We start from the raw sequence: 26,767 nt of genomic DNA, 5'->3' as shown, positions 1-26,767 counted from the left end.
GTTGAGTGATTTAGGTAAAATGATATAACGTGGCTATTGGCTATCATGGCTATTTATATTAGTGGCTATTTAGCAAAGATCCCAAATCTTTCTGTCCAGTTTAACGACTTGAAAATATTGATAAATGGGTATTTAGTAAAAATTATACAGAAATATTATTGTAACCTCAAGCTGTAACGTTATCTACTACTGTTGATACAATAAAATTTTGTGCAGTAACTTAACCTTTAATGTGGCTGTCAGTGCGAACCTATTAATATAAGTATAATTCTGGCATTTTTCAATTTTTTCATTGCAATCTGCGACAAGCATTCAATGCACTGCATAGAATTTTCTGCTATTTTACTATCGAATTCACAGGCTGAAAAATTGATGCCATATTTTATTTTAAATAAACCGGATGTACCCTGATGTACCCTGATGTACCCTATGTGCCCTATGTACCCTGATGTACCCTATGTACCCTGATGTACCCTATGTGCCCTATGTACCCTGATGTACCCTATGTACCCTGATGTACCCTAGGTACCCTATGTACCCTGATGTACCCTATGTACCCTGATGTACCCTGATGTACCCTATGTACCCTGATGTACCCTATGTACCCTGATGTACCCTGTGTACCCTGTGTACCCTGATGTACCCTGATGTACCCTGATGTACCCTGATGTACCCTGATGTACCCTATGTACCCTGATGTATATTGTTTCATTTTCTCTAAAACTTGTAGCTCCTATAAATCATGAAAGTAAATAAATGCATGACATGAATGAGATAGCTCGAGGTTAAATGCATAGACTGTTGAGATAAAAGGAAGGGCTTATAACGCATACAATATTGATTACGAAAGTGGCCAGCACTCATTTACTGGGTTTCTATGCTTTGAATGGATTCATTCTTCCACTCCGAATCATACAAACGGCAAAATCTGAAAAGATTCGACGCCATTTTGCTTTGCAATATTTGTGCGAATACATTCGGAGTGAGACTACTAAACTCGCAGTGAGTGTACTATTCGATGTCAGAAACACTCACTGTGAATGAACTGGAATCGATAATACCCAGTTAAGCTCTCAGCAGCGGAGGTAAAAAACACATCACACTACCACGCTGGTATATTATAACTACTATTGCCAATGATAGGCTGCTCATACGAAAATGATGAGATAATTACCTTTTTATTTAGTTTATTACCTTATTCACTAAATAACTGAACCTACTGATTGTAGAGATTTCCACTGAACTGGTGCAAGCCTTTTCCTAGGCAAAACTCTCCTAGCATAAAACAATTTTTTTTTACTAAAAGCGATTGCCGTTCATGCAACCTTTAAAGAAATAATTTTATAGCAAATAGCAAATTTTGTGGCTGCTTTGTAATATGGAGGGATATTAATATTATTAATAAAAAAATTCCCATCAGTTATTCTGGCTGAGTTAGTGCAACAAACATGTGACACATGAAATGAAAAGTTACTGTGACCCGATAATGAGTCTACTTCAACAACTTCTGTGTTGAGGAGTACATCGCTAGTCTTTGAAAAATCGATAAAGTGCAACTCTGAATCACTGAAACGGTGAAGTGCGAATGCATCGGCAGAAGTCAACTCCGAATCCACTTGACGAATGGAAACCCAGTGTTTGAGTGAAGATCTCTGGCTAAGGGTATAATTAAATTGTTTAAATCGAATTAAAACTGAACAGCTGACTAAAAATATAGTATTATGAAAATAGCATTGCTAGAAGTGGTTGTGAGAAGTACTATACACATGGATTATACAACAAAAAGCAGTTTTATAACAAAAGTGTCTATATAATTTGATTAGCCAAAAGGTTTGTAACCGCACAAATATTTCACAAGCATGGACAAGATTGAATGAAAATATCAAATACAAAAATATATGTACATGTACATATGTGAATTGATAGTGTTAAAGTATTTCAAGAGAAATCTACTTTTAGTTATAAGTTCTACTTTTATTAAGTTGTCAGAGAGCGATCGCTTTCACTGTTACAGGTAATAGTCAGCTTGTAACATTTGTAACAATAACTGAGTAAATAATTGGCTTGCAAATCAAGTTAGTGAAGTCGCAAAAAACATTCAATTATTTTTTGGGTTTACAAGCTAACAACTGGCTTCCTTCAACTATATTAGGTGTATTTGAATTTATATGAATGGCAGGATGATATATAAATCAACCTTACCTAAGGTTGGTCTCTCTGTGCTGCAGAAACTGGCCGAGCTGATTACAAGCTCTGACCAGGAGGTTTGGATCACTGTCCATATGTATAATCAAATAGATGGCTTCAAAGAGTACAGCATTCTTTGCATTGGAGTGTTGTACCTTTTTTGACTTAGGCGGCTCCTGTAAATATGGTCAAAAGTAAAACTGACATCTACCTTACAGCCAATGAGAAAGCTAATGCATTTTTACAGAGTTCATCTATTGGTCAGATCTGTAGATTAAGTGTAGAAGCTACACAGGATAGTGCAGCCAGCTGACAACACTAAGTGCTAATACAGTGAAACAAAATGAACAGTGGTTGACAACTCCTGTTTGACAAGTGAAAACAACTCTCTATTTTGTAGTTGAAGATTTTTTTAGTACACTAAATGGTTTTTGTATACAACAACAAAACTTCTTGCATAAACTTAAGCTGTCATTAAAACGTTTGACAGAACAGCGTGAGAGATATTCATGATGATAAACAACCTGGGCTTTGTTGAGTATTGTCTCAAGACAGTCTGTGAGTCGAGTGCGTATGGTAGGATCTTCTGGCGGTGGGTAGTTTTGCAGTAGACGCAGCAACTTGACTGAGAGCCAAGGAGCTGGCACAAAGTAGTATGTGTAATCCTGTAGATCCGTGTAGGAAGATGTGACAATCTGGAAAACAATTGGTGTAAAGAGATATCTGCAAATGCAACAATAGCTACTAGCTCGTCAACCACAGTCAACACTCGTCTGTCATCTCACTATCAGTTGAAAACCTGTTGCATTTTATCTGCCAGTTCATAATGCACAAACACCCACCAGTCAGTCTCTGATCCTCAGACTACCATAGCCAATCAAAAACATCAACAGCCATATTTAATATCACTCACTACACAGCACAAGCCTTAAAAGCTTGCTGAAATTTAACTAGCTTGTATGAAGAACCATAGGGTGCTGGAAAACTTGTGGCTGGTAGATTTTCGAAAGACAATTGTGGGAAATATTTGTGCATCAAATTACTGCTAAGTAACTGCTTGAGTAAACATGCTAACTAGAAAATGTAGTTAACAGTGGATATTTATCTATGGAAGTACTTATCTAACTAAATCCGACAAGTGCGGATTTATCTATGTAGGTAGTAAAAATTGAATAATATGACAGACAAAAAACTAATGCTTACCCGACTCAGCCTGCTAACAGCGAGCTGCACGCAGCCTTTATATTCGTCTGGCTGCTTCCTAACGAGTGTCTCGATGAGACTGACAGCGGCAGTAACGACACCCATGTGCTGATCGTTGAGCAGGTGCACGACTCTCGAGGCCCACTCACCCATGTGTATGAGGTCAGGTGAGGTGCGGATGAGCTTGAGAAGGGTGAGCGCGGCACTCTGCTTGACAGCATCAATCGTATCGCTGAAAGGAGCAGCAAATCTAGATGGAAATGATGCTCAGGGCACATCTACCAAATAACGGTTTAGGCTACTGATTCATAACTTAGGCAGCTCATTCATTAGCCTGTCTTGACAATCTGTTGTTTTTGCGGAGTTGATCCCCCGTTGAGCGGGCGAGCAACACAACAGCTTCTCACAAGACGTACTGAACCTGATGCATCAGCTGCACTTATTGGAAGTTGTTCTCTTCCGTCTATGCAGCTTAGTTGTGATGTTATGGCGGTCGCTCCATTGGTAATCATAACGGATTTCACGCAAAATTTATGTAGAAAAAAATAAGATTACAACGTTGAACCAAAGACCAGTCTCTGTGATAAACTTTAGTAGAACTTAAGAATAAAACAAATTGAAAATAAAATCCATAAGAACAAATAAAACTGACTGATACAAAAATAGAAATAAAACTGACTGAGCACACAAATAACAACATGTTTAGTCGCTGTTGTTGCCTACGTTCTCAAGTTTTACTAAAGTTAACCGCAGAGACTGGTCGCTGGTTAAACGTTGTAATTTTATTCTTTCTACATAAATTTTTGCGTTCAAAATTCGTTATGATTCCGATATTCTTTATGATTACCAATGGAGCGACCGACATAACATCGCAGCCAAGCCGCATAGACGGAAGAGAATAACTCCCTTTAAGTGCAGCAGATGCATCAGGTGCAGTACGTCTTGTGACAAGCTGTTGTGTTGCTCGCCCAATCGACGGGGGAACAACTCCGCAAAAACAATAGTTGGTCAAGACAGGCTACTCATTCATGCATTTTTATTGAGCGCATTCATAAATCTCTCGTTGATGCAATAGTAAAGAAAGGTGGTAGATGTAACAGAGACATGGTCAAGGAAGAGAGTGCTAATTGATGCTTCTCCTTGCTTACATGTGATCAATAGAATAGCAATTTTGTTGTCTGAAAGAATTGCCAACTCTCCAAGAGGGTGTGAGTCATTATTGATGTAATTTTACGTTAGAGCAGCTGGGAACAGAGAGCGCTTACAAGCAGGTCTATGAGCATCTGGAGAAACATGCTAAAGCTACTAAAATACTCAATAAAATAATCAATGAATGAATAGAATACAAATAGAGCGAATAGAATACTAGGGCAAGAATGCATAGTGAGGGCACAGAGCAGACTGCATACACGCCTAATGTTCCTGGCCATTAGCTTGATGGCCACACTGACAAATAATAAATAGTCATTCAAATGAGAAATACCAGCAGTGGATTGATGGAGAAAAAAACATTATCTATACACAAGGCCAGTTTGCTAACTGCCTCCAAATGTGGTGAAAAATGAGGAGAGTCACTCTGAGGAAAGTTATCAAACCAAATAGGTGCACAAGAATGAAGAACGTCTAGGTAAACTTACCCTGACACAAGAATTTTGGGTATCTCATTGCCAAGGCCCTCCGCCATCTCGCGGCTACCAATGTTAGCAACGCACTGAAGGGAGAGGCAGACGTGCACAGGGTTTCGTGCGCCCAGGTCATTTTTGATCGCCTGAATGACCAGCTTCATTAATTCGTTATTTGCTCCAACCAGAACTGATATGAATAGATACCCCTGAAAGAGGAAAGCAACCAGAATAATAACTAGATACCCAACTTTAAACATGAGAACTATCATAGTAAGTAGATACACATGATCGGAGTCTCAAAATGCTCTCTGATGATTCCATTCTATCAAAACTAGAAAGGCGACAGCTTTTAATTACCATTTTGTTTGATAGCAATACTGTGACACATTAATTAAACGCGATCAGTAGTACAGTGGAGCAGCTACATCCGACAGTAATTCATTCTGTAAGGCGTTGCGTAGGTAGAAACCAATCTTACCATATATACCGTAAAACCTCTAATTGAATGCCAACTCTCTTTGAATGCCACTATGGGAGAATGATTAGAAAATCGAGCACCACCCTTTAATTGAACGCCACTTCTATTTGAACGCCACTTCTATTTGAACGCCACTTCTATTTGACCACTTCTATTTGACCACTTCTATTTGACATTCCTAATCTTCAGGAATCCATAATAGCGAGTGATCAATAGAAAAGTATTCACAGAACCATACTAATAATGACTCGATTACACCAATAACAATTAATTCGTTCACTGTTACTGTTCATATTGAAGACCATTTCCAACTCCAAGTCTTGAGGTTTTTCGTTAGAAACTGATTGCAACACCACAGCAATAATTAGTAATTGTATAGGGTTAAAATAGTTCCTTTTTCAATGTGGTCTTAATACTTCCATGTATATGGGAAAAGTTTTCGTTATTACGATAGAAAATGTTCTACTTCATACTTTGAAGGTAACATTTTGAGATTACACACAGTTTCTCTTTATTCGCACTAGAAGTTTCTATTTCAAGTGGCAGCGCGTGAAAAGTTTTGCTCTGCTAAAAAAAATTGTTTGGACCTTAATATCGACTAGCTCAGCTGTGCACAAGAAGAGTTGCGGTCAGAAGACACTGTGCAAGGTATTGAACAGCCAGAAGTATTCTTCATCATCCAGAAGAATGCGAAACGGTTTAAAACAAAGGCAACAATCAGAACCCAACTGGCCGAGTAAATTGATGCTAATATTTTTGGTTTAAAATTGTTAATTGTTGTTTTAAAATGTTAATTTTAGTTGCTGCATGTATTATAATTATGGTTTTTTATGTCACTTGTTCTTGAATATATATTTGTAGCATTTGATAGATGATTACTACTCTAAAACTTATAGAATTTGCATATTTTTAGCTTATTATTTGATAGCATGATTGTGGTAATCTAAACTCAGCTTACAATGAATCAATGCTCGTAACTACTGTTCTATTGCACATAAAAAGCCAGTTTTGGCTGCGAACTGTAACAAACATACCGATGAGTGCAATGAGCTTTTATGCAACCTTGTTAAATATAGTTATAAAATGAAAATTTATCTTCAATTTTAAATTGAAATAAACTGAGAAGCTCCAACAAATGGCAACGCAGGTCATAAGCTCATCATTGGTTAATTGCAAGCAATAGATATCAACTGGTAGAGACATGTATCAGTTCCCTCGTGCATATTTAAACAATCTACGACAAGTTGGAGGTAAGTTGGCAAATTTCTTGCCTTCGAAAGGGTTACTGTAGCAATGCCCGAAGGAGAGTGCAAGATAGAGGCGACATTCGATTAGCCCATGAAAGGGGTAAATTTATCTTCTCAACAACTTGACAAGGTGTTTGAAAAATATGCCACCCTTTATGTGAACGTCACCTCTAGTAAAGTGCCACTCTACGAAAAGGGTTGAAAAATAGAGAGCCATGGCGTTCAAATAAAGGTTTTACGATATTCCCTAATCTGTCCTAAGCCTCCACAAAACTCAGATATAACATTTGTATAAATTATAAATACATGCAATGGTTAAAACCTGTGACAAATACATGTTAGAATTATATTGCCACATAATTACACGGAGAACAAAGTGACCATAGAGACCAACTAGTAAAAATATGGATGATATGTTTGCTACCTTTAGCCGTCTAGACAAAGTTAAGAAAAGACCACGGGATGTCGGCGGTCAGAAGTGGTAAGTCTTATATTGTTGGCTTAGTTTTGGCTTAGCTTAGCTCAGATGTTTTTAAAAACGTACTTACCATACTTTTCGGACTATTAGCCGCTACTTTTTTTGACGATTTGAGCCATGCGGGTTATATAAGGGTGCGGCTATTTTGTGACTTTTTCTTTCATCGCTAGGGCTCATTAACCAGAATTTTCGATGAGTGCGCCTCTAGCGGTGAAAGAAAATACGAAACAATAGCCTAACGGTACTATTCCGTTAGGCATTAGGTTAAAAAGCGTCAGTAAATACGAAACAGTGCCGTTAGGCACTGTTCCGTTTTAAACAGCAAAGTTGCTGCTGCATTAAAAGCACTGTCCTGAGTTCTGCGGCCTATACAAAAGTGCGGCTTATGTATTCTTTTATTATCGCTTTTTGGAAAATAAAGCAGATGCGGCTTATATAGGGGTGCGGTTTATAGTCCGAAAAGTACGGTAGAAATGTTTTACATCAACACAATCTAAAAAACTGCCATCATATAGAAAACATAAAACTTAAATTGCTAGAAATGAAAGTTGTCCTACCATGTATGCAATATATGATCACTCCAATTTACACAACATACAAATACAGCGCTCGTCGTTTATGGACTTCGCTACAAAAAGAAAATGATTGAGATGCGTTCTTAGTCATATCCACGAGGAGCAAACACTCCAAGGCACAAAACTATCAAGCAGGCCAAAGCAGAAAAGCTTTCCGGCCTTTCGTATCTGAAAAAATCTTTTGATAAGTCGAAGCAGAATTTTTGTCAATAGACGTTTTGTAACTTGAAAATTTTGTATAGATCTAGTATTTCGTGAGAGATTTCGATGTACGCACCTACGTAAGTTTAACTATACACGCACATTGTACGTAGAAGTGCGAGAAACCTCTAAAAAGACAGCAGTTCTACGATTATACACTTTTATGCGTCAACACGGGGTATGCCAAATAAAATAATATAAAAATAAATAAAAACAACCCTACCAAACTCTTTAAAAGAGAATGTATTTTTCCAAATACAACTTACAATTTGTTTCTCTGTGTATTTGTTTGAACTGAGCAAGTTGACTGCCTCCATGTGCCCAAAGTCGATGTCGTGTCCCAGAAGAAAGATGAATAACAATTTGCAGACATATTTCTTTTTTTGGTACCCGTCTAATGTTTTGTCCCCTACAACAGTGCGCATACTAGTCAGTCTACTACTAAGCTCTTAGATTATATCACACGCAAGAATATAATAATGACTCATTCAAGAAGGACCAGCAGTAAAGCATTCTAATTACAATGGATTAACAGCCAGTACTCACTGCAATGTAAATTAAAATCATAGGCAGTGAGCTGGGACAGCTGCAAAGACTCTGATGCTACTGATATAAACTACTCAGTCACAGTTACCGCTATTTAACAAGGCAAAAGGGGGCGTGAGATGCAAATTGTTCTAGTGCGTGTTATTGATATTAGCCTAATCAAATCACATTGCCAGGCGTCATTTTACAACCAGTATGAGGCTTTGGCAAGAATATTACATAGGCAAGCGTTAGTAACAAAATAGTGTCTTCCTCTGATCTATTGACAGTTTGTATTTGATGGGCTAACGATTGCGCAACTGTGCATTTAAAGAAAACAACATTCTGTAAAAATAACTTTTGGGTTGTTCATATTGCTGTTGCTCATAGCCATACAAACAAGTCAAATCTCCACCAAATTATTAAAGCAAACTTCAACATTGTATAAAACCAGTACTACTAGCTATCACAGAAAACTTTCTTCAAATTCAACCATCGCTTTCCTACAGGGAAAACCATACTAATGATCTGTCTCATAAACATACTAATACTAACTGTTTCTTGGTACCACCATACAACACGCTTATAGTAGATAGATAAAAGTGGTTTGTGATAGCTGAGGCAAGGAAATACACATTGTAGGCTATCACCTTCAGAATGGATTAAATGATAAATGACTAACTTTCTCGTAAAACCATAGCTAGCACCTCACCTCTTTTTTTGGCTATGGGAATTATGAATGATATCACATTCATTGAAAAAGTGTATGAAATTATAAACACTACTTTTCCATGGCAAAAGAGTAGAGTACAACTAAGAACTCAACTATACGAGTTTTTGTTATTCTTTAGCATATTTATGCATTTCATTTAAACTAATAAAATCCACTTTACCATTGTGTGTCTGTTAATCCGGGTAAAATTCGGACTAAAATAAGTCCGGGCATTTTTTTGCATAATTTCATCCAAACTTCACACATATATGCTCCGTGCTTTCCGTCAGGTCGCTAAAATATTTGGTTTTAAAACTCCATCTGGTCCCTGAGAACCAGCCACTTAAACACCCACCTACTGGCTGTCTTATTGACAATGAAAGAATTCCTGGGCATCGCTGGGTTTGCTGCTCCCTTAAAACTAATTTACGCGGTGTAACCGAATAAGCTATTTCCGCCTTTTTGTAAAATGACTTAGCATAACAGCGGACTAAACATACACTATTGGCTGATGACTTCTCGTACAGACTAGAATAAATGAAATTAGCCATCACAGGTTAATTTAAAATACTATTGATTTTTTACCTATTAACCATTAGGTCATTAATTAACCAAATTTCATTCAAGACAATTTCTTTAAAGCAATAAATGACTAATTTCTAAGCAACTTAAAACATTTAATTTCGAAGCAACTTAAAACATTTAAAATAAAGGTGAGTGTGTCAAATGAAGAATACAACTATTTGCTCAAGTTAATAGGCTAAAATTTCAGGGCAAGGTTTAAAAGCGAAATTATCTATAATTTAAAAGAGCTGTGTATTCATGTCTTAGTTAAAGTGAAAATACCTTAGCTCTTTTGCTACTATGCTCTTTGCCGAGCCGTATAGTATGGCTGGGCAAAGCATTTTCATGTGGCCACAAGCAGCATGGTGCGGCTTACTAAGCATAGTACAAAACACTTGATTACTTAATTTTTTTAATTAGCCATTTTTAATTAGCCTATAGTATCTGTACATAAACAACAGAAAACAATTATCTGCATGCTTTGAGCCAATAGAAAATATGTTAACAACCCATCCTGAGCGTAGTTTCGCTTTGCAAAAGCTTTATCTTTTGTCACAATTTCTTCTTAGCAATCTACAGCTACGAAGGTTTCACTAATTTTAGATCTAGGAACTTTGGGTGATTTTTATTGAATTATATAGTAGTACTGAGAATGATTATTTTATCTTTAGCAGTAATAATAATGCCTCAAGCTGTAACAATATTGATAAATTATCCGACTCAAACATGCTCATGGTCATAGCGGAAATGGAAAAAGTGTTCGCACTCAATCTGCAGCACCTTTGGCACATTTGTATAGCAGCAGCAGAAATAAAATTTTATGCTGATTAATTTAGGATCACAATATTTTTTGTAGACTATGAGCTATGATAATTTGCCATATACGCGCCGTTGTCAAATATTAGGTTTTACCAAATATGTAATTATGACCCAGTAAAGAAATTTGGAAGTGAAAGAGTTGAAGCCCTAAAACAAACCTGAGCAATATATTTATGCATTTCTTTTGTTCATATACCAACTTTGACAAAAATTAATAACATCAAATATAACATGTGTAGAGTTGTCATACCCTTAAACTTTGACCGAATATTTGCCAACTCCTTGTTTATTCGTTTCACCTCTGCTTCCTTGCTCTTACCTAATAAGTAGCCAAATATGAATATTAGAAATATGAATATCAAAAAATTAAAACAAGTTGGGAAAAGCAACGATTGAGCAACCAATCAGTGCAACATACAATTTCGAATATCCGAGATAAAGACAGCCAGTCCTCGCATTGAGTCTCCCTTGCCGGTCGGCATTGTTCAGCCTATAACAAATAATGCTAGATGTAAGTTTTTGACATATCCAAACATTAGTGAGACATAATTTAAAAAACAACCCTCTTGAGATGCATTGTTGAATACATTTAACATAATTGTAGTGACAATAGGTATGAGACTAAATTTGACAAAACTTAGCTGTAAGCGCGGTGTAAATATTTAATAATTTACGATTTGATGAGCCTTTAGTAAACATTCATAAACCTAGTAGACTAGAGATATGTTGTATCATGGTAAACAATATTAGTCCTGAGTTATATCTGAATATGAGCTAATGCAGACTGTGCATGTACAGCTTTCGTAGATCACACAAAGTTTTTCTTTCATTATCAACTCAAGTAAGACGTGTTGAAATATGATACTGCCTATGGTATTACAGACTAAATGAACAAGTTGAGACAATTTTTGATAACTATGTAGAAGAACATTGTGAGTGGAAATACGACCTTGCAAAATAAAAATGCTAGCTTTCATATGAGCACTAGTTGGGTAATTTAGGTTTGCAACGAACAGTACAATTTCAAAAGTAATCTTGATAAACTCCCAGTGAAATATAAAGAGTTATTGCTGGTTATTTGCATGCTGTATGTTAAAAAATCTAATGAGCAGCTTAGTTATGTCCAACTCTTACAACTTCTCAACTAACATAAGCATTTATTTTTCAAAATTGTTTTTTCTCGCCTATTAGGTTAGAGGTAATAATACATATTCATACAATGATTGTGGCAAAATGCATTTAAAAAGGCTAGCTTTTAGTAAGAGCCATTTAAAAGTAGCATAATGTCAAAACTTTTTACACATACGAGTCAGCAGCAATCTGATTGTATCTTGTGTGATGCATTTTCAATTGTTCTTTGTATAAATCTTAAATAGCGAGGCATCAGACTTACACGTAATTAAATGATAAAATAATATTATTGAATATTAGAGCAAAATTTTACTTTAAAGATGACTAACAAGAAATGAGCAACAAAAAAATCCCAAATCAAAGCCTCTGTGAGTAAGAGCAAATGCAATTAACTTAACTAGAGCAATTAACTTAACATCAAAGCTCTAGAAATTACTGTGTGCTAAAATGAATGTAGACGAAAAGAAACACTAATGAAAGCAAACATCAACAAGACCAAGAATTGACACTAACATTTCAAGCATAACTAAAACGAGTTCTACCAAACTAGCCATTTCGATATTTGCTTCAGCTTCTTTCACATTCAACCGAAATCCCGTGTAGCCCAATGAAAGCTTAATAGGTTTGCAGACTTTTGATGAATGTAACATATTTAACAGACCTGTTTAAATGTCACACCACTATCTTATGAAAGCATTGATAGAAAACAGGTCAAGCAAGTGTAGCCAAGTCAAACATTTTTTGTAACGTCAACAAGTTCACTATAGGGGGTGTCAAGGTTATTTCTAGTCACATTTGTTTTAATGCCCGCTCAAAAATCACTCAATGTATTGCTGATAACTACACCAACAAATACACAATCATATTGTTTCGCATTGAATGCCTTCATTTCGCTAGTTGAAATATTAAAACTTGCATAAGAGCAAAACTAGTATTAAAATTTCTATGTTAAGCGTATCGCGCAAGAGAACGAAAAGCAAGCAGCACATGACAAGTTACTTTTTAATTTTTTGTTACTGCCTGATGTTAAAGCCTGTCCATGTAACTTCGTGTATTTACTCAATACTATTCCTGAACATGTAATACATAAATATTCGACTTGAGGCAAGAAAATTTAACCGGTTGTAAAGATGTACTACCAAGCAAATAATACTGTTGCGGTCGAACATTGGCGCAAAGACTGCACCAAATATGATACATTATATAATTAAATGCAACTTTAAAAGCGCAATGTTAAAAATATGCATTCATTAAATAAGCAAATAAAAAAGAAAGTAGTATAAGAGCAAAGAAGTTCCATAAATCGATTTCCGGCTTTACTGTGAGAGCCAACGTCTATATTTTAATATAGGTTTCTACTTTAAACTTTACAGTTTAATTTTTTTTAATATTTTTTTGTTAATTTAAAAATAGAACTAATTAAAAATTAAACAACTTAACTATAAATAAAATATTACGTTGGTGAGTCTCCATAACAACGCAGAAGCTTTACCAAAGTTGAACCGGATATTGCTTGAAGCCACATTTGTTCTCATTTGGAATGTTCTTGGTTTTACCAAAAATTTGTTCTCTTATTTGCAGATACGTTTTGGTTTTAAATAGCTATAAAATATAAGGTTGGTGTTGTTTATTATTTAAAGTTGCATTGTTTTTATGAACGGTTTAATAGTTAACCCTACCTCCAGACAGAGCATGGAGTTTACAATATGTATTCTTTCAACAGGCAGCCGATGTAACTATAGTTATTTTACTGATAACTTGTCTGTTTATTTGTGGTTCAATTGTTTTTATTTTGCTTTGTAAATTAAAATGATAACCAATCTTTAGGGTTTTAAATATCATCTCATGATGGAGCATTTCCAGATAAAAAAAATACTGGATTTGCCAAATAATTTTATCAGCATGACATAGCTTGCACGCAAAAACGTGCAGTTTTTTTTGCTGCCAGTGGCTTTTTATTAGGACTTGTACTGCTTAGAGTAAAAAGTTGATGTGGTTACCTCAGCTGTTTTTTTCAGTGCTTATGCTCATGCTGGTTGAAACTGTTTCTCTTAGAATGCATGGAAAGCTAGATGATTTTTACAGAAGCTGAAAATACATAACAAGCACTTGGACGTGGAGTTTCAGCTTTGTTAAGTTTCTATTGCAGCTTTTTTTGTATTACATATAATATCTCTAATTTGACTTGAAGCCTTTTGTTAGTGTTCTAATTTCCTTAATTTTTTTGTGTCCAATGTTCAAAAAAGTTATTTTAGATGGTACTCAATGCAAAACTTTTTTGATTGTCCCAGCTTGTTTTCTATTATTGAAAATCTTATCAAAGAATGTTGTCGTTCAAGTTTAAAGTGTTTCATTGGTGTTGTATCTAAAACTGTGCAGTTTTTTGTGTAATTCAGTCATACATATCTTCATATGTGACTGAATTACACTAGTTTGTAGCAACAGTAGATATATCATGGCAATGAGATATTTTTTTAAAGTGTAGGCTTTTAATCGTTGTATTGTCTTCTGTTGAATTCTTTAATGCATTGCCAGTTTAAATGACTGGAATACTCTGCATTGTCAGAAAAATACAGCATTTGCCATAACCAAAACAAGCCACAGCACAGAATTTTGTAAAACAAGTGTGTAAGATACCTGATTGGTCATTAGGTCAGGCACTATACAGATTGAACAAAGTTATTCTTGACAAAGTTTTGCTTGAAACTTTGGATTATAATTGGTGCTCATAAAAAAATGTGTGCTTTCTCAACTAGGACATTGAACATATTTTATCTCTCATATGAACCATCGTATGAACATGCCGACCATCATCTGTAACCATCATATGAACATGCTGACCATCATCTGTAACCATCATATAAACATGCTGACCACGAGTCAGAGAGCGGGCAATTAAAAGTTTGTTTGTTCATCTCCTTTCAGGGTTGATTGTGAGTGGAGCGGAGTTCAACATTCATGATCCTTTTGTTTGTTGCGAGTTTTTCTAAAACCATTCTTTAGTTCTAAGTAGAAAACTTTTTATTTGGTTTGAATTTTAGTAGAAATTGTGCAATGTTAGCAATTGTAAAAACTGCTAACAATCTTGTGCAGAAATCTTTTTTAAAAAAGCAATATTTGCAAGTGCTTATTTTTCATGTTTCCTGAGTTTTTATGAACTTGATTTGCAATCCAAAATATCTGCTAATCTCTATGCAAATTTTTGTTTTTTAATTCCTGTTTTGCCAATGGAAGCCCCTATTCTTCAAAACTATAATTTCTTCATGTCATGGATTTTATTATGTTATAAACATGTTCTTGCTTAAAGTAAAATGTCTGATCAGAGTCTGCTGCTAACATATGATAAGTAGGCTATTCAAAGCATCATGTGACTATTTTTTTAATATTGAATAATATGTGGATTTTAGTTTTAATATATCTATTGCCTTTTCTTTTTTTCTCTATTGGAACTTGTTGAAAGTGTATTCTGACAGCTGATTTATTATTATAGGCAGCTGCGGCATGCCACCCGTCCTTGATAAGAAATCGGATCACTCTGCCGAACCCGGTAAAGGTTTCAAATCTAAGCTTGGTACCTCGAACATTGTCAGTTATGAGGATCTTCTTATTGCGCAATATATCGATGATATCAAGAAAGGTCCAGACATTGGAAATAAATCCGGGTAAGATTGTTGAGACTATAGCTAAAACGTAGACACAGCGATACGAAGACTAAATAGGGATGGCACTGCATTGAGGAGAGAGCTTTCTTTCATAATAGCAAATTCTAAGCCTCTTTCGCTCTTTGCTGACGCTGTTGGCCTGAATATACAATCTAAAGAAGGGATAATCCAATACCTGTGATACGATTGTTTACCTATCATGTTTGAGTTTGATATTTAAATAGCAACAACATATGAACTTCACTCACTATCATTATCTATACTTGTTTTTAGTGCCTTGATGCTTTAATATGCAGGAGTACATTATCTGTATATTAGTAGTTTATAGTTGCTATGTCATGTGATTGTGTAGTTTTACGATAGGGATAAAGCTCTATTAACGCTGAGCTCTATAGACTAGCATTTACAAAGTTTATCACAACTTCTGTATAGTTGATTAGCCCTAGTAGCAGCCAATGTTTGCTCTCTTTAGGCTATTGTCTAACTATTTAAGATCAAAAATACACAACTAATTTTAAATCATAAAGGTTTGATAACAGAATTTTAAGTATTGTATTAAACAACTCTACAATATTATCAAATTAACCTGTTTTGATATTTATTTTGTATACCGAAATAGTCATATGTTCAAACAAGCATTATTATAAGAATACATTATAGTTTTTCAGTTCATTTATAAGCTCAAAAACAACGATAAATACTTGAGGTAATTATATATTTCATTATATGAAACAAATAGATTATGTAAAAATATGTAAAAATGAAAGTTGAAAGAAAATTAATGAGGTACAAATCACCAAAAAGAGATTTCAACTGCTGGTTACTTGGGAAGCTCTATAATGATTAGGTTTGGTGATTAGGTTTATGAGTGGGTCGTAAAATCTTGCAGTGTAACTTACTCCAACTTACACTTTATGTAGTTTAAACTAGCCTCATTTATGCGATTTATTAGTATGCTACGTCTTATTTTCAATTTTATTTCTAGCAACATTTTTGCTTGCCAAGTTGTGATAGTTCAAAAAATTTTTGGCGTCATACATTTGAAATTACATTGTATGCGATATAACATATTTTTTGCAAGTTATTTTTCATATGTCCAAAAACTCACACGTTGAGCTGATCGTTTTAATTTTATTGTAATTCCCTAATTATGTTTGTCCTAATTATGTTTGTCCTAATTATGTTTGTCCTAATTATCTAAAAGAAGATTAGATAGATGAGTTCTACTTTGTAACAAATATTGGCCGTTATGATACGTAATGTCTCACAAAACAACCACTATATAAAGCACAATCATATCATGAGTATAGTTTATTGGTACCCTGAGATGCTTATGATGAGACCCTGAGATGCTTATGATGAGACCCTGAGATGCTTATGATGAGACCCTGAGATGACAATTTTAAGTTTTAGAGTTAATATTTGCACAATATTTTAATAGCATGGCCATTTGTGTAACCATCATCGCTATAACTGTTGATTTCATTTGTGACTGCTGCAGAAGCTCTCCATATCTTGGTAAATACACCACACTGGAGGAAGGACTAACGAAGCGAGGCTTAAAGTCACAGGTGTCCTGGAAAGAGAGACCTTCCTCAGCATATTGCGACACTGGGAAGAGTGTTTTTAGTGGAACGCGTAGAGAGAGTAGATCAAGCTCTGCTTATACAAGGTATTGATTGATTTCACTGCTAACTCTTGCTAATTTTACTAACAATTAAAATGCACCACTCTGATAGTATTTGACGTTAGAATATCTTTATTTTATTTAAAAAAATTTCAAATGCAAGATGCTTTTTTGCACATCAGTCGTACTGCGCTGGATGGCTGTCGATATGTTTTGTTTTCTGTCTAAAAAGGCAGGGAATGCTATGCAATATGTACTGATCTAATGCAGGTCAAGACCTCTAGTGCACTCAGGAGAACATCGAGCCAAACCAAAAATAGATGCGAAATTTATAGCTGACCCTGAGCTGTGGGACCCCGCAACTCCACGAGAAGAGAAGCCCATACGTCGAACACGCAGTGCCCAAGTTCACCCCCACCATCACAGGTAGCCTAGCAGCGGGAGCCTAGCCTGTAGTAGGATGTAATCTCTGCCCCTATTGATTACCATGTCAATACGTATAATATCATATGGTCGTTTTGCTAAATTATGTAACGGAATAATACTCATCACTCACCACCTTAGATATTTGTTGTATTTAATTTATGTACTACTAGCCGAATGCTTGGTGTTGCATGGGTATTAAAAACAGCTTATAAACAGTAGCAGGCAATGTAGTTGTCTGCTACTTGCCATTAGCCTGGCACATTGCCAATGGCTAATTTGAGTAAGCTAGTCAATGGTATCCGTATTGCTAAACCTACTAATAAGAGCCGTGAGAGCAAGCGTTAGTGATGTTGCGCCGTAACGCAGTGCTATGCATATTTTAACCTAGATAACAAATCATATCACCTAATGAATCAATTGCATCTTGCGTAGCTCAACAGTCAGTTAATCGCCTAGAGATTGGGAGGTTTTGAGATCAAATCTTCTGCGATATGGATTCTCCATTGCTAGATACTTATCGCTATAGCTGGACAGACCGAATGACAGATGACTACAAACTTTGGGATTTATATATAGATTGTGATAAAACTTGTTGTTTCACTTTAATTGTTTTTATATACAGACCTCGTTCAGCCAAAGAGTCCTACTCATCTCTCATAGATCATGAGGTCTACATGGCTAAAAGGCCAAAGAAGAAGAAACCTCTCTACAAGAGGCAACCGTATGTCATTAGATGTACCGCATATAAGAATGGCAATAGAGATGTCTTCACACAGATGGCTGCCCCTAACATTAAGCTACTTCTCGAGTCATGCACAAGCAAACTGCAGCTTAATGGAGCAGCTAGAAGAATATTCTTGGAAGATGGCACAGAAATATTTGAAACAAAAGAAATACCTAAAGATGGAGAGATCTATGTGTCAAATGGCGAGGCCTTCAAGAATCCATACAAGCCCTTTATTGGTATGTCTACACGAATGGGTACATGCATTGAACTCACCATATAATTGGTTTGTTGATAGAGTCATTGCTTTCTCTTGAATGTATTGGGTTACATGTTGTTAGAAACTACTAGGATATAATGAAGATTTTAATATTCCTTTTTTATCAATCTCTTTTTACTTTTTCTTTGTTGCGCTCACTTGCAATTAGTATTTTGTAACAGTATGGCTGTGACTTGCTCTTGGCAACCCGTTTCCTTTAGCTCGTATTCTGTAGCTATTACCGTGTAACAAGTACTCCGTAGCTAGTACCCTGTTTACTAGTGTTCGGTTTATGGCATCTAACCATCTGTAATAATGTTAATAGCACCCTGCCACTGACATCTTCACCTTTATACCAACTTTGTCTGCAGAGCGGCACGAGCAGAAAGAGCAGATGCAGTGGACCATGTCTGGCCTCAACCTCCCTGTCCAATCTTCTAAAAAAAAGAAGTTTTATATGACTAAGCGGTTCAAAGAGATGGTGACGGTGACCAAAAGACGAGTCATGGTTTACCTTAATGGTCAACACACTAATTGCCACGAGATAGTCTCCGATCTCAAGTCCATGAATGAGGTATGTGTCATGCTCACTCACCTTCTATAATAGTGCGCTATGTGGGAGTTTTCATGGGTTACATAGTGAAATAATGTATCAGCTTTAACACTCAAATCTGGGCTGGTAACTTATTTCACCTTTAAGTCAAGTCTACACAAGCCTACCTAAGGACACAGTCATTGTTGAGCATTCGTGATGCAATTCTAGCAACCACCCATTGGTATTTGATATGATGGTGTTAAAAGATTTCAGTGTTAACAAAGTCCAACCACCACACTCAACTCAGCTTTTAAACTTTTGTTTTTATTCTTATCATTCATATCTTTGTCTATTATTATCTAGATTTTTATATATATTTAACTGGTTATAAATGTTTTACATGTTTTTTTTCTGTTGATCAACCGAGTTGCTTGAGTGCTCTAGTAACATGTGAAACTATAGGCAGAGTTTTATTCTTATTGTAACACATGTTGTAGTTTCTCTTGGCTGTCACCAACAAGTTGGAGTTGCGAAGCCATGCAAGAATTCTCTATGACTGGAGTGGGTCAGAAATAAAGGCACTTGAGCAAAGTGAGTGCGTGAGATCTTGTTCAAAAACAAGAAAGTTATTTCTGTTTAGAATATTCTAACTGTTGTCATCACATAGTCCTGTCACATAGCAATAACATATAGACATATACTGGTAAAATACGCATATTCTAAACTGATGTTCAACTTAAACAGCTGTATACATATCTATACATGATGACTCTTATTATATATGTTAAAAAATATTGTTGAAATCTCTTGTTAAAAATTGCTCCAATCAATTTTAAAGTTGATGCGCTTATCATTTTTTGCTCGTGTCATAGTCCCAGTCTTAGACTCTTGCCTACAAGAAGCAGGCACACCAGTTCTTGGGCCAGTTTGGGTCTCTTGTGGAGGAGGATTTAGTCCGATCGGAGCTTGCAAGTTTCTCAAGGACATCATTGCCCATCTCAAAAAGATTCTCGCGGAAGCCAAGCATAACAAATCCCAAGTAAGGCTTTTTACTATCTATGACTAAAAAAGTTAAGATTCTTACTAATGCTAGTCTACAAACTTCATCTTCGGTTGTTTCATTAATAAAATGGTAAATACTACATAAAATCGTGTGATTACTCTAGCAGAAAGATTGAGGCATAGAGATTTAGCTGACATTGTTCGTAGTTGTCCACTCTCCAGTAGTTGTCCACTCCAGCTGTCAGAATCTTACCGACTGATGGCAGCTCTCAACCTGTTTCTTTGTAAAGAGACTGGGTGTAATATATGTCCTGCAAAGGTTTGCTTTCTGGTTGAGCATCTGATTTTTATGCTCAGATGAAGTTGGCACGAGAAGAAGAGACCGAGAAGGTTGAGCTCATCACATTGCTGTCGATGAACCCCGAGGAGCTAGATAAGGGTATCACTGCCCTTCAGCAAGATATAGAGGACATGAACAGAACCTTGAAGAAGATGAAAGCGATTCACAAGGATATCAGTGAAGAGGCAAAGATAGAGGAAGTTGGTTGATTCGAATCTTTTGAATCAAATTTTGAATTTTAAATTGAATTGATTCTTTCAAGATTCGATAACGCATGCCCTGTATTACCGAATCTTGAATCGATAACACAAGGCACACTCAATATTGAGTCATTAAGTGTGCCCTGAGTTTATATCAGGATCAGATCACAGATAATGTTCTTTTTTGTAAATTGATGAAAGCGAGTCCTGTTTATGGGTTTTAGTGTTCATATAAAAATATAAAAGTTTTTAATATCGTAAAGCCTTCCTAGCATTTAAAAATTCATCATATTTACGTAGAATTTGACGGATATCTGAGAAAAGCTAATTATGTTGGTACTTTATCTGTCAGGTGATTGCGCCAAGTGAAGGTCAATTCGATCCTATCTTGCATTGCTTACAGGAAACTGGTCACGCCTATCGGATGCAGCACATTAAGGAGATAGACGCAGTTGGTGGGGCTGGTTTGAAGCTGAAAGTATACAACAATGGCAACTATGACAAACCAGCCATTGTGTATTTTAATCCACAACAGGCTTCCAAAGGCATAAAAGACAGCAAATTGGTTTTTGAACGGGTGAGTCTTAACACAGCTGTTTGTTGATTAATAGACGCTTTCCATTGGCTGTCTGAGCAGCTCACAAAACCAGTAAATATATAACAACAAGTTGCTGCCTTTTAATTTATAGTTTGCAAACCTTGAAGACTATTAAGGTTAATAATTATTGTTAGAGTTTATTATTATTAGGGCTACAGCCCTATTAATGCTGAGCTCTATCTAGACTAGCATTTACAAAGTTTATCACAACTCCTGTATAGTTCATTAGCCTGTTATCCTGTAATCCTCATTATCCGTGTATCCTTATTAGTAGCAGCCAACAATTGCTCTCTCTAGACCGTTGTCTAACTATTTAAGATCAGAAATACTCTAATAATTTTACATAGCACATAATTTTAAACAGGATATCAAACAGTGTATGAACTGACTCTGTAATGTTATACAGTTAAACCTTGACGTACAAAGTTGATCCATTTTAATATTGGTTTCCTATGTCAAAATCGTCATATGTTCAAACAAGCATTATTAAACAACACATTTTATTTTTTTCGATTTAAAGACAAAAAAATACATTTTTTTGTGTGTGAGTTTATAACTAAAGCATAGAATTATACCACTTATTGCTTTCTTGTTATGCTATCTTGGATGAAGGGGTATGCAAGCCATACCAGGTTATTGTGTGCAGGACATGTACTTTTGAATAATAGTATGAGTGTATATACATGTATGTACATGCCTAGTAGAAATTCTCAATGTTAATAAAACATGTAAACTTGATAATATTACTATACCATGTGGATGCATAGTATGCATGCGCGGTGTGAGTACATAGTATGCATGCGCAGTGTGAGTACATAGTGCGCATGGGGTGTGAGTGCATAGTTTGCCTGCATGGTATGAGTGCAGAGTATGCATGCGCGATGTGAGTGCAGAGTATGCATGCGGGGTGTGAGTGCAGAGTATGCATGCGCGATGTGAGTGCAGAGTATGCATGCGCGGTGTGAGTGCAGAGTATGCATGTGCAGTGTGAGAGCAATTCAGAAAAGTGTTGTGAAGGTGCATTCATATGAATTACTGCATAAGCGCATAATGTGAATGCATAGTATGACTGTATGATTCGATTTCACGATACGAGTACTTGCAGTGTGAACACATCTGAAGCACCAGATGTAACGACAGTATCCATTTTGTTACAGCTGTTAGACCAATGTGCTAGTCGTCTCGTCGCACCATCTAGTCAGGGCACCAAGTTTGCTCGGCGTCTATTTGATGCTAATGGATGTGAAGTCTCAGATGTTTACAGCTTGAAGACCGAGCAAGAGCTGTTTCTTTCAATGGGAGAAGCATTCAAAGATCCTTACGGTTAGTTATGTAACTATTACTAATACTCAACTCTCACATATGGTGTAGTACTTCACCAATAGAGTAGACTGTGAGCATAGAACTCTACTCATAGAGTAGACTGTGAACATACTACTATACTTATAGAGTAGACTGTGAACATAGTACTCTACTCATAGAGTAGACTATGAACATAGTACTCTACTTATAGAGTAGACTATGAACATAGTACTATACTTATAGAGTAGACTGTGAACATAGTACTCTACACATAGAGTAGACGGTGCACATAGTACTCTACTCATAGAGTAGACGGTGAACATAGTACTCTACTCATAGAGTAGACTGTGAACATAGTACTCTACTCATAGAGTAGACGGTGTACATAGTACTCTACTCATAGAGTAGACAGTGAACATTGTACTCTACTCATAGAGGAGACGGTGAGCATAGTACTTTACTCATAGAGTGGACGGTGAATATAGTACTCTACTCATAGAGTGGGCAGTGAACATAGTACTCTACACATAGAATAGACGGTGAACATAGTACTCTAATCATAAAGTTGACAGTGAACATAGTACTCTAATCATAGAGTAGACAGTGAACATAGTACTCTTCACATAGAGTAGATGGTGAACATAGTACTCTACTCATTTGGTAGACATCAAATTTTGTTTTAAATATTTTAGTGATCTACTCAGTATGTTTAAAACCAGTATGTTTTAAACCAAAAGTCACATACAAGTTTTAATTTAAAACCAAATTCATTTTTGGTATTAATTTTTGACGTAAAATGTCAATAGAAGTTATTCTCCGACTTGATGACCAAGTAATGCAAGTGAGGCTTTCAGTTTGTCATTGTATTTTGTTTTACTAGTTCTATGTATCCAAGCCTACTTCGAGCAAGTACAAGGAGTCGAGATGCAGTATCCTCCAGATGCACCGCAGCGTCAGGCAGCCGTCTTTCACAATAATGCGGCATTTCTGGAAACTGCTAAAACTGAATGGGAAGGATCTATCGGTTTTCCGCCAGATTACAAGTGGACTACTTGCTCTCAGGAAACAGATCCGCTCATCAGAGATGAAATACTTCAGAGCAAGGAGCTGGATTTGAACTCGCACTGGCTCGTTCACAAAGATAAGGCAAGTTTAGTAAACAACGCTTGTCAGGACAATATTAGATGGAATTTCAACCTCATCCAGTAATGGATGCTAAAACTTCTTACCATCACAATGAGTGTTTTTAATTCAAATGGCCGTAGCATATGTGAGAAGGAATGAAGTTGTAACCTAAGATTGTTGTGCACATAGTTCTAGTAGAAAATCATGTGTTGTAGAGAGACCTTGTTCTCTACGCATCTCTAGTCGTGTCCGACAAGAAGAAGAAGGGTTCTAATGAGCTCTGGCCATCAGACGCTCAGAACTGGGTGCTAACCAAGGTAAAGCAATGATAGCATTGATGATTGTCTTCTCTTCACTGCATTTATTAATGAACTGTCTGCAGGGTCTTTACTAAATACATGAAGTTACGTGATCCTGCGATAAGCATATTTCTTATGGGAACATTGTTTGTACTTGGTTGGCAGTGTTGGCGCACACGAGTACTATTAAAGTACATTGCCACAATGGCTGGCTAGGCCGGAACTAGATATTAGGTTTTGCTACAATGGTTTTTTAGCATTAGCTGTTGTTTTCATGTGTCTTTTCTCATCAGTTCATTTTTGGGTTGTATCGATTTTAGTAGGATAACTGTTGCCCAGTAACATAAGTAACGTCTCAATGTCTAATGAGGATTATTTCAATGTCTAGTAAGGATTATCTCAATGCTTAATAAAGATTATATCAATGTCTAGTAAGAATTATCTCAATGTCTTGTAAGGATTATCTCAATGTCTAGTAAGGAGTATCTCAATGTCTAGTAAGGATTATCTCAATGTCTAGTAAGGATTATCTCACTGTCTAGTAAGGATTACCTCACTGTTTAGTAAGGAGTATCTCACTGTTTAGTAAGGATGATCTCAATGTCTAGTAAGGATTAGGCTATCTCACTGTCTAGTAAGGATTATGTCTGTCTAGTAAGGATTATCTCAATGTTTAGTAAAGATTATCTCACTGTCTAGTAAGGATTGTCTTCACTGTATAATAAGGATTATCTCACTGTTTAGTAAGGTTTATTCCACGGTCTAGTAAGGATTATGTCTGTCTAGTAAGGAACTTATCAATATATAGTTATTATAGTATGAATAGTCTCAATGTCTAGTAAAGATCATTTCAATTTCTAGTAAAGATCATCTCAATGTCTAATAAAGATCATCTCAATGTCTAGTAAAGATCGTCTCAATGTCTAGTAAAGATTATCTCACTGTCTAGTAAAGATTATCTCACTGTCTAGTAAAGATTATCTCACTGTCTAGTAAAGATCATCTCAATGTCTAGTAAAGATCATCTCACTGTTTAGTAAAGATCATCTCAATGTCTAGTAAGGATCATCTCAATGTCTAGTAAGGATCATCTCAATGTTTAGTAAAGATCATCTCAATGTCTAGTAAGGATCATCTCAATGTCTAGTAAAGATCATTTCAATTTCTAGTAAAGATCATCTCAATGTCTAATAAAGATCATCTCAATGTCTAATAAAGATCATCTCAATGTCTAGTAAGGATCATCTCAATGTCTAGTAAGGATCATCTCAATGTCTAGTAAAGATCATCTCAATGTCTAGTAAAGATCCTCTCAATGTCTAATAAAGATCATCTCAATGTCTAGTAAGGATCATCTCAATGTCTAGTAAAGATCATCTCAATGTCTAGTAAAGATCCTCTCAATGTCTAATAAAGATCATCTCAATGTCTAGTAAAGATCATCTCACTGTCTAGTAAAGATCATCTCAATGTCTAGTAAAGATCGTCTCAATGTCTAGTAAAGATCATCTCACTGTCTAGTAAAGATCGTCTCAATGTCTAATAAAGATCATCTCACTGTCTAGTAAAGATCATCTCAATGTCTAGTAAAGATCATCTCACTGTCTAGTAAAGATCATCTCAATGTCTAGTAAAGATCATCTCAATGTCTAGTAAAGATCATCTCAATGTCTAGTAAAGATCATCTCAATGTCTAGTAAAGATAATCTCAATGTCTAGTAAGGATCATCTCAATGTCTAGTAAAGATCATCTCAATGTCTAGTAAATATCATCTCAATGTCTAGTAAAGATCATCTCAATGTCTAGTAAAGATCATCTCAATGTCTAGTAAAGATTATCTCAATGTCTAGTAAAGATAATCTCACTGTCTAGTAAAGATCATCTCAATGTCTAGTAAGGATCATCTCACTGTCTAGTAAAGATCATCTCAATGTCTAGTAAAGATCATCTCACTGTCTAGTAAAGATCATCTCACTGTCTAGTAAAGATCATCTCACTGTCTAGTAAAGATCATCTCAATGTCTAATAAAGATCATCTCAATGTCTAGTAAAGATCATCTCAATGTCTAGTAAAGATCATCTCAATGTCTAGTAAAGATCATCTCAATGTCTAGTAAAGATCATCTCAATGTCTAGTAAAGATCATCTCAATGTCTAGTAAAGATCATCTCAATGTCTAATAAAGATCATCTCAATGTCTAGTAAAGATCATCTCAATGTCTAATAAAGATCATCTCAATGTCTAGTAAAGATCATCTCAATGTCTAGTAAAGATCCTCTCACTGTCTAGTAAAGATCATCTCAATGTCTAGTAAAGATTAGAGTAGAAAGCCAAACCTTGTTATGAGCTCTTTCACTGATAGTATATAATGGAGCACATGTTTTTTGCTACGTATCCCGTTAGAACGTAGATAGTATTTACCTTGCTTATGGTAGTGGTTTCTGGTGTTGCGAAAGTCAGCATGTCTGTGTTTTCTAATTTATATACAATTTTTAGGGTGTTTTAAATTTGGTCTACTATTAAGTTGAGGAATTCATATCATAACCTAATTTACAATTTGAAATATACGCACAAAAGCCTGTCATATTAGTTTTTATAAACTTGTATGGTGTGTTGTTTAGGCTGCTGTACCTAGACACAATACCATACAAGTTGGTATATTGTCTAGGTACAGCAACTGCGTAATCAATCACTATCTCATTTCTTTTAATTGACAACAAACTTGAGAAATACAATTTTGTTTTACAATGATATTTAAAAGAAAGTGTTAAGGGCGCACTTTTATTAAAACTAGTATCCTGGCAGTCTGGTCCACCATGAGAGATTGTCATTTGTAATAAATGTCTGCACAATGATTCCAAATCGATTGATTGGTGCAGTTGTTAAAGTGTCAGTCTACCATGCTAAAAGTTGCAAGTTCC

General features: G+C 35.8%; 2 protein-coding genes across 2 annotated transcripts in view; one reads left to right on the top strand and one right to left on the bottom strand.

The window, feature by feature from the left end:
- Positions 1 to 11,099, bottom strand: part of LOC137410561 (AP-2 complex subunit alpha-2-like) — a 33,697-nt gene extending 22,598 nt beyond the window's left edge. Inside the window, exons 1-7 of the mRNA XM_068095998.1 lie at positions 11,033 to 11,099; positions 10,865 to 10,933; positions 8,261 to 8,403; positions 5,028 to 5,221; positions 3,391 to 3,622; positions 2,712 to 2,882; positions 2,203 to 2,363 (exon numbers count right to left, since the gene is read on the bottom strand). Coding sequence (XP_067952099.1) covers positions 2,203 to 2,363; positions 2,712 to 2,882; positions 3,391 to 3,622; positions 5,028 to 5,221; positions 8,261 to 8,403; positions 10,865 to 10,933; positions 11,033 to 11,096 — 1,034 coding nt within the window. The 5' untranslated portion in view covers positions 11,097 to 11,099. The remainder of the gene's footprint in view (positions 1 to 2,202; positions 2,364 to 2,711; positions 2,883 to 3,390; positions 3,623 to 5,027; positions 5,222 to 8,260; positions 8,404 to 10,864; positions 10,934 to 11,032) is intronic.
- Positions 11,100 to 18,125: 7,026 nt separating this feature from the next.
- Positions 18,126 to 26,767, top strand: part of LOC137385876 (doublecortin domain-containing protein 1-like) — a 31,764-nt gene continuing 23,122 nt past the window's right edge. Inside the window, exons 1-9 of the mRNA XM_068072457.1 lie at positions 18,126 to 18,423; positions 18,815 to 19,017; positions 19,476 to 19,569; positions 19,851 to 20,017; positions 20,338 to 20,520; positions 20,924 to 21,097; positions 22,276 to 22,441; positions 23,301 to 23,566; positions 23,761 to 23,862. Coding sequence (XP_067928558.1) covers positions 18,135 to 18,423; positions 18,815 to 19,017; positions 19,476 to 19,569; positions 19,851 to 20,017; positions 20,338 to 20,520; positions 20,924 to 21,097; positions 22,276 to 22,441; positions 23,301 to 23,566; positions 23,761 to 23,862 — 1,644 coding nt within the window. The 5' untranslated portion in view covers positions 18,126 to 18,134. The remainder of the gene's footprint in view (positions 18,424 to 18,814; positions 19,018 to 19,475; positions 19,570 to 19,850; positions 20,018 to 20,337; positions 20,521 to 20,923; positions 21,098 to 22,275; positions 22,442 to 23,300; positions 23,567 to 23,760; positions 23,863 to 26,767) is intronic.

The sequence above is a fragment of the Watersipora subatra genome, chromosome 1 (genome assembly GCF_963576615.1).
Source record: "Watersipora subatra chromosome 1, tzWatSuba1.1, whole genome shotgun sequence".
Taxonomy (NCBI): domain Eukaryota; kingdom Metazoa; phylum Bryozoa; class Gymnolaemata; order Cheilostomatida; family Watersiporidae; genus Watersipora; species Watersipora subatra.
This window is presented reverse-complemented; position numbering and strand designations above follow the sequence as displayed.